This window comes from Galeopterus variegatus, unplaced genomic scaffold (genome assembly GCF_000696425.1).
Source record: "Galeopterus variegatus unplaced genomic scaffold, G_variegatus-3.0.2 Scaffold7523, whole genome shotgun sequence".
Classification (NCBI taxonomy): Eukaryota; Metazoa; Chordata; class Mammalia; order Dermoptera; family Cynocephalidae; genus Galeopterus; species Galeopterus variegatus.
This window is the reverse complement of record NW_007733634.1, coordinates 50,212-58,762: the sequence shown is the minus strand read 5'-3', so window position 1 is coordinate 58,762 and position 8,551 is coordinate 50,212. Positions and strand designations below refer to the sequence as shown.

Sequence of the window (8,551 nt, the reverse complement as noted above, 5' to 3'; positions counted from 1 at the left end):
CCACATCTCAGCATGGAGTGCTGGGGGCCTGTCTGCCCTGCTTCAGGAGCTCTTTGAAGGTTCGGGAGGGGGGCTGTGTCAGACCAGAGCTGAAGCTGGGTGAGGAGAGTGGGGTGGGCCTGGTGTTCACCTCATCCGCCTCTCCTTCTCCTTGGCTGCCCTGGCCTGGTCGACCTTGGCCTGGGGCACATGTTCCAGGTTCTCGATCAGCTCGTCCAGCTGGTGTTCAATGATGGTGAGCATCTGCACAGTGCCCAGGTTGGCGTCCTGCTGGGCACCCACACAGTGCCGGTACACATCCAGCACCTTGTGGTTCAGGCTGTCCAGCAGCTTGTCCTGCGAGGAGGACAGGCTTCCAGTGGGGTCGATGGCAGGCCCGTGCCCAGCTCTCACTCCATGGCCTGCTTAGACTAGTGCCCTCAAGTGCCGGTACACATCCAGCACCTTGTGGTTCAGGCTGTCCAGCAGCTTGTCCTGCGAGGAGAACAGGCTTCCAGTGGGGTCGATGGCAGGCCCGTGCCCAGCTCTCACTCCATGGCCTGCTTAGACTAGTGCCCTCAGCAGTGGCATACTGACCTCCCAGGGCCTGCCCACCGCACAGTGGGTCTCAGGGAACTGCTATGTGGGGTGTGTGAGGAGTAAGCAGCCACAGCAGAAAAGCTCAGCCAGGCCTGGCCTCAGTGAGGTCCGGCCCATGGCCACGTCCTGTGTCCCTGGCCCAGTGCCTGGCATGTGGTAGGCACTCAATAGTACTCAAATGACGTAGGAAGCTGGCCCCAGGTGTGCTGCCAGGATGGAAGTGTGCTGAGCCCTTGGCCAGTCCCTGGTTCCTGCTACCTGGAACATCACTGGCCTGTCCCCTCAGCATTCTCTCACCCAGCCTAGCTTGGGGACATGCCTCTTCCCTACCTCAGGATCACCTTGCTGGATGCAGTGTCTGTTTTTAAGAATCAGACAAATTTGTTGAGTGAAAGAACGATGGAATCAAGGGTGTGTGGGGCAGCTGAGCTGGAATGGGGCATGAATGCACAGGTGGCTTGTCCAGGTGGTGCTCCTGAGGCTGGAGAGGTGGACGTGGCAGGGGCATGGGCAGCCCCAGAGCCTCTGCCAAACCTTGGCCTCCATCTCCCCAGGGGCTTTTGGACCTCCTCCAGCAGGAGCTTGTAGCCTCATCCTCCCCAGGCCTGTGGTCACCCCCAATCCCTGGCCTACCTGCTGATCGCCCTTGTACTCCCCGAAGTGGAAGACTCGAGCTTTGAGCTCCAGCTCAGCAGCAGTGTCCTCCTCCTTGGTGATGGACATCATCATCGTGGTGATCCACTGCTTCAGCTGGTTGACCTCCTTGTCCCTGGATGGGGATGGGGCAGGGCACCACTCAGCACAGCCCTGGACAAGTCACCTCTGAGCCCCACCAGCTGTATAGCATCCCGAGGGCTGAAGGATCACAAGTGCCCAGTGTCTGCATGCCCAGGGTCCAAATGCTGGTGGAATGCAGGGTGTGAGCTAAAATCTTTAACAACCAACACTAAAGAAAATAAAAAATAACAGCATTGTTGAGGTATAATTTACCTGCAATAAAATTAACATTCATAAACTTAAAGAGTAGAATTCAGTAGATTCTGGAATAATCATAAAGTTATACAACGATCAAAGAAACCCTGTACCCATCCCATTAGCAGTTACTCCATTGTCCTCTCTCTCGGCCTTAAGCAGCCCCTAATCTACTTTGTCTCTATCCTGGATATTTCATAAAAATGGAATCGTACAACGTGGTCTTTTGTGACTGGCTGCTTTCACGTTGCAGCTTGTGTTAGAACTTTATTCCCTTTTAAGGCTGAATAATATTCATTGTGTGGACAGAATTCACTGTTGATCCATTCATCTGCTGATGGACATTTGGGTTATTTCTACCTTTTGGCTCTTGGGAATAGTGCTGCTATGAACATTCATGTACAGGTTTTCATGGGGACATGTTTCCAGTTCTCTTGGGTATACATTTAGGAGTAGAATCACAACATTCACCTTTTAAATGAATAAAAGGTTTTAAATAATCTTTGTAATCATTATCGTACAGACACCAACCATTACATGTCAGGGTTTTCTGAGTGGGAATCCTGGCTCTTATGCTGGCATGAGTTCAACCAGTGCTGGCAGCTTCATGCAAGTCCTTGAAGTGTAGGTGTGGACAGCCATTTTGGGATGCCACTGCTCTCCTGCTGTTTATGGACAGAACCTGCTGACAGCTTCTCTATCTTACATAAAGTGCCACAACTGCAACTCCTTTGCCAATGAGGGGTCTCATGGCTCACAGGGATGTTGACCACAGGGATGCAGGCCACAGCCCTCAGAAGCCCCACAGACTGCACTCCACTCACTGTGGGGCCAAGGGAGGAGGCCAGAAGACCATGAGTGTGAGGTCTTCTGGGCTGGTCTGGCCAGCTCACCTGGGCTGATGCTCAGAGATGGATGGCCAGAGCACCTGGCCACAAACAGCTCCCATTGCACCCCAGGGTGCTGGCTGGGGCATGTGCAGTTCACCTGGGAAAACAATGGTGAGCATTTCCTGGGCATCAGCCCTTCCTTCCCTCTGTGGCTGAGCACTCAGCTGCAGGAGGCAGTGCATTTGGTGTTAGTAGTACTTCTCACAAAGGATACATGATTGCATTCTGCTTTATGCCTTTTTTAGTAGGGGTCTTTAGCTCCTTTATATTCATTGCCTTAACTGGTAAGTTTGATCCTACAGCTGGGACCATGTTGTTTCTATCTTTGCTTTCTCATCTTCTGTTATATGGACTAGGTTTTCTTTGCCTTCTCTCTTTATTTCTTCTCATTATTCGGGAAAAGATTTTGTTTTACTAGTTACTTTTAAATTCAAAAATCTTGCGTCAAAATGTTTTCTCCTCAAAGTAGATTCTACAACCAATTTACAAGAGATGGAAGCCTGAGAAACATGCTGCTCAGAGTTGGTCCTTAGGCTAGCTTGAGCAAACCTGCAAATTAGTCAAAATGCAGAGTCTCAGGCCACAACCCAGGCCTACTGAATCAGAAACTTCATTTTAAGATGCCTAGGGGATTCAAGTGCATGTAAGTGAGAGAGGCACTTTGCTACAGGAAAAGTGACCTGGTTGCCTAAACAAATGGACTACAAGGAGAAAACAAGACAGAGTAGGAATCTACAGGTTGAAAAAGATTTAAAAACCACAGAAGAATGACAGCAGCAAGATGGTGGAACCCATCTTTCTTGGCTTTTTTCCCCCCCAGAGAAACACCAATTTGACAACTATTCCCAGATGAAAATGCCTTTATAAGAGCTCCAGAATCCAAGAGAAAGGTTACAGCACTTAGTGGAGCACAAAAACTGAGAAAAGCCACATTAAAGAGGGTAAGAAGAACAGCTTCACTTGGCATATGTCACCCCTCCCCCAGGGCATTGCAGTGCTGACAGAGATCCTGTTGGCCTGCAGTTTCTCCTATGGGGGGGAAGGAGAAAGCAAGGTAGAACCCCAGGTTCCCAAGCATTTTGGGTTGCTGCCTGAGAGGCCCACTTCTCTCTCACCTTGGCCAGAGCACTGGGGGAGCTGGCATGGCTGGATCACCTGGGGGCAGCTAGGAACAAGTAATAGGGGCAGGGGCTCACAGCAACGTGCAGATTTTGGTGGCAGACCCCACTCACCTGTAGACCCCCATGGCAGGCCCCACCCACCTGTGGACATTGGCAGCAGGCCCTGCCTGCAGATCCCAGCAGCCAACTATCCAGAATCTCTGGCTGAGCTAACTGGTGAAAGGTCTTTCCCTGATGAAGCCAGTCTGTAAAGACTGGAAGAGGTGACTTCTTAAAATGCACAGACACCAATACAAGGTCACAAGGATCATGAAGAATTAGGGAAACATGACACCACAAGACAAACCTAATACAACTCCGGTAACCAACCCTAAATAAATGGAGATCTATGAACTGCCTGACAAAGACTTCAAAATAATTGTCTTATAGAACCTCAGTGAACTACAATAGAACACGGACAACTGAACAAAATGAGGGGAACAATACAGGAACGAAGTGAGAGGTTTAATAAAGAAATATAAACCAGGCTGGCTAGTTAGCTCAATTTGTTAGAGCACAGCCTTATAAAACCAAGGTCATGGGTCCGTATCCCTGTACTGGCCAGCTGCAAAAAAAAAAAAAAAAATTCAATAGAGAGCTTTAACAGCAGATTAGATCAAGCAGAAGAAAGAACCAGTACACTCAAAGACAGGCCATATGAAATTAGCCAGCTACAGGAGCAAAAGGGGGAAAAAAATGAAAGAACACTTTTGGGACTTAAGGGACAACATTAGATGAAACAATATATGTGTTGTGGAAGTTCAAGAAGGAAGAGAGAGAAAAACCAGGAAGCTTGTTTAAAGAAGTAATGGCTAAAACTTCTCAAGTCTGGAGAGAGAAATGGACATCCAGATTCAAGAAGCCTAAAGGTCCCCAAATAGGTGTAACTTAAAGAGGTCTACACTGGGACACATTATAATTAAATTATCATAAGTCAAAGAGAAGTTTGAAAGCAGCAAGAGGAAAGCAACTCATTACATACGACACATTATAATTAAATTATCAAAAGTCAAAGAGAAGTTTGAAAGCAGCAAGAGGAAAGCAACTCATTACATACGACACATTATAATTAAATTATCAAAAGTCAAAGAGAAGTTTGAAAGCAGCAAGAGGAAAGCAACTCATTACATACAAGGGGACCCCCATCAGATAATCAGTGGATTTATCAGCAGAAGCCTTGCAGGCCAGGAGAGAGTGGGATAATATATTCAATGTAATGAAAGAAAAAAAACAAAAAACTGCCAGCCAATACTATACAAAACAAAACTGTCCTTTAGAAATGAAGAGATAGAGACTTTCCCAGATACACAAAACCTGGAGTTCATCACCTGCCTTAAAAAAAAAAAAAGCTAAAGGGAGTTTTACAAGTAGAGACAAAAAGTTCCTCGATAGCAACATGAAAGCATATGAAAGTATAAATCACACTGCTAAAGGTAAACATATAGACAAACATGGAATATTATAATACTGTAATGGCACATAAATCACTTTTAACCCAAGTATAAAAGTTAAAAGACAAAAGTATTAAGAATAACTATAATTACAAAAGGTTAATGAATATACAATATAAAAAGTAAAATCTGACAGCATAAAGGGGGGAACTGAGGGTTGCGATCCGTTGCCGGACACGGAAAAAAGACAAAAAATAAAAAAAAATAAAAAATAAAAAGTAAAATCTGACAGCATAAAGGGGGGAAGGGGAGTAAGTGTAGAGATTTTGTATGTGATTGAAATTGTTATCAGCTTGAAATAGACTTATAACTGAAAGATGTTCAATCCTAGCCTCATGGTAACTACAACAATAACAAAAACCTAGAGTAGATACATAGAAGATAAAGAGAAAAGAATCAAAGTCTATCACTGCAAGAAATCATCAAACCAAAAAGAAAGCAAGAGTGGAGACGAGGAACAAGAGAACTACAGAACACAGAAAACAGTCAGCAAAAAATGGCACACTAGTAAGTCCTTAACTATCAATAATTAAATGTAAATGAACTAAACTCCTTATGACACTGTATGTCGAAAGACACAGAGTGGCTGAATGGATTATTAGATAGACTCAACTATATGCAGTCTACAAGAGACTCACTTAGGCTTAAGGACACATGTAGACTGAAAAGAAGGGTTGGAAAAAGATATTCCATGCGATGGTAACCAAAAGAGCAGGAATGACTATACTTATATCAAACAAAATAGGCTTTAAGTCAAAAACTGGTATTAGAGAAAAAAAATTCAAATAAAATCAGGAATTAAAGAAGAAATATAACAGCCCTTAGGTGCCTAAAGTCAGTGTACAATGGCAGCTGACAAAGTCAGCCTTAAAAAGTCCTAGATCTGTCATATATTTTGTTATCAATGTATAATTTACATATCATAAAGTATACCCATTTTATGTATAGTTTGAGGATTGACAAATCTATACACCTAGGTAAGCAACAACACAAGATGTGGAACATTTTCATCACCCCAAAAGCTTCCTTGTGATTTTGTTATCAATGTATAATTTACATATCATAAAGTATACCCATTTTATGTATAGTTTGAGAATTGACAAATCTATACACCTAGGTAAGCAACAACACAAGATGTGGAACATTTTCATCACCCCAAAAGCTTCCTTGTGCCCCTTTTAGTTGATTCCTCCCTTCCCCAGCCACAGGCACACAGTGAGCTGATGTCTTACTGTGGCTTTGTTTGCTCGTATGGTGGGCAGACCTCTAAGATGGCTCCCAGTACCACCCTTCTGTTCACACCCTTGAGTGTGGGTTGAACTGGTGCCTTTATTCTATCCAGTGGAGTATAGGATGGGATGTCACTTCTGCAATTCAGTTACAAAAGGTTGCAACTTCCCTCTTTCAGACAATTGGCTTTTGTCTTGCATGCTTCGGAGGAGCAAGCTGCCGTGTCAGGAGCCTACGTAGCAAGGAACCAAAGAGGGCGGTGGCCAACAGCCAGTTGGAAACCGGCTCCTGACAACCACACAAGCAAGCATGGAGGTGGACCCTTCCCCATGGAGCCTTTGGGTGACTGCAGCCCCACTGTGCCTGGATGGCAATCTGTGAGAGGCCCCGCAGCAAAGGGCAGAGCTAAGCAGTGCCCAAGTCCTGACTTACAGGAATCATGAAATGGTAAGTGTGTATTTTAGGGTAGTTTGTTATTCAGCAACAGACAAGCAGTACAGCTGGTTCTGGAACTTCGTATTAATAATATAGTAGGTATTCTTTGGTGTCTGGATTCTTTCTCTTAGCATCATGTCTGTGTGGTTCATCCATGTTGTTGCCTGTATTACTAGTTTGTTCCTTTTCATTGCTGATTAGTACCATGGTGTGTCGCAGCCCCTCCAAAAATGTCCACATCCCAATCCCTGGGACCTGTTAATATGCTATGCTATTTGGCAAGGGTAATCAGAGTTGCAGATGAAATTATGGTCGCCAATCAGCTTACCTTGAGACCAGGCAATGACCCTGGGCTATACCCAGGCAGGCTCCTGTAATCACAAGTGTCCTTACAAATGGAAGAGGGAGGCAGGAGGGCCAAGAGTGATGCAGAGTGAGAAAGACTTGACTGGCTGCTGCTGGTGTGAAGATGGAAGGAAACCAAGGAATGTGGGAGGCTCTAGAAGCTGGAAAATGCAAGAAATGCATTCTCCCTTAGAGGCTCCAGAAAGGAATGCAGCCCTGACAACACCCAGATGTCAGCCTACTGAGACCTACTTTAGAATTCTAGCCTCCAGAACTGTAAGAGGATAAATGTGCATTGTTTTAAGCCACTCAGTTCATGGTAGTTTGTTACAGCAGCAGTCAAAATCTAATGCGTGTGGCATGGATAGACGGCATCTTGTTTATCCGTCTAGCTGCTGACAGACATGTGCGTTGTTTCTAGTTCTTGGCTGTTAGAAATAACTTTGGTGTGAACATTCCTGTGGTTTTTTTTGTACACTGTCTCTAAGACAGCCACTCTTTCTTCTAGGGGTGAAACAGACTGCTCATTTGCTGTTGTAATATATTTTTTATAGAGACTTCATTTTTTAGAGCAGTTTTAGAGTCACAGCAAGATTGAGCAGAAGGCATAGAGTCCCCTACACCCCCTGCCCCCACACTCGCACAGCCTCCCCCACAGAAGTGAGAGTGTGCATTTGTTACAGTCAATGAGCCTACGTTGACACATCGTTGTCACCCGGAGTCCACAGTTTACATGAGGTGGTTCACTCTTGGTGGTGTACATTCTGTGGGTTTGGAAGAATGTATAGTGACGTGTATCCACCAATACAGTATCATACAGAGTAGTTTCACTGCCCTACAACTTCCCTGTGCTCTGCCTGTTCATCCCTCTCTCCCCCCAACTCTTGGCAACAGTTGGTCCTTTTACTGTCCCCATAGTTCTGCCTTTTCCAGTGTCATATAGTTAGAATCATACAGTGTGTAACATGTTCAGATTGGCTTCTTTCACTTAGTATTATGTACTTAATATTCCTTCATGTCTTCTTATGGCTTGACAGCTCATATCCCTCTAGCACTGAGTAATATTCCATTGTATGGATGTATCACAGTATTCACCTGCAGAAGGACATCTTGGTTTCTTTCAAATTTTGGCAATTATGATCAAAGCTGCTATAATCATCTGTGTGCAGGTTTTTGTATGGACGTAGGTTTTCAACTCATTTGGGTAAATTCCAAAGAGCATGATTGCTGGGTCATATGATAAGACAATGTTTCAGTTTTGTAAGAAACTGCCAAATAGTCCTCCAAAGTGACTACCACTTTGCATTCCCACCAGCAATGAATGTGAGTTACTGTTGCTCCAAATCCAAATCATCAGCATTTGGTGGTGTCAATGTTTTGGATTTTGGCCATTCTAATAGATGCATAGTGGTATGTTATTGTTTTAATTTGCAATTTTCTGATATATGATGTTGAAATGCTTTCATATGCTTATTTGGCATATCTATAT

General features: G+C 44.7%; 1 protein-coding gene across 1 annotated transcript in view; it reads right to left on the bottom strand.

Annotated features, from left to right (window-relative positions):
• Nucleotides 1-8,551, bottom strand: part of CCDC37 (coiled-coil domain containing 37) — a 49,086-nt gene that overhangs the window by 2,972 nt on the left and 37,563 nt on the right. The window contains exons 15-16 of the mRNA XM_008592036.1: nucleotides 1,213-1,348; nucleotides 131-336 (exon numbers count right to left, since the gene is read on the bottom strand). Of these exons, the coding sequence (XP_008590258.1) occupies nucleotides 131-336; nucleotides 1,213-1,348 (342 nt within the window). The remainder of the gene's footprint in view (nucleotides 1-130; nucleotides 337-1,212; nucleotides 1,349-8,551) is intronic.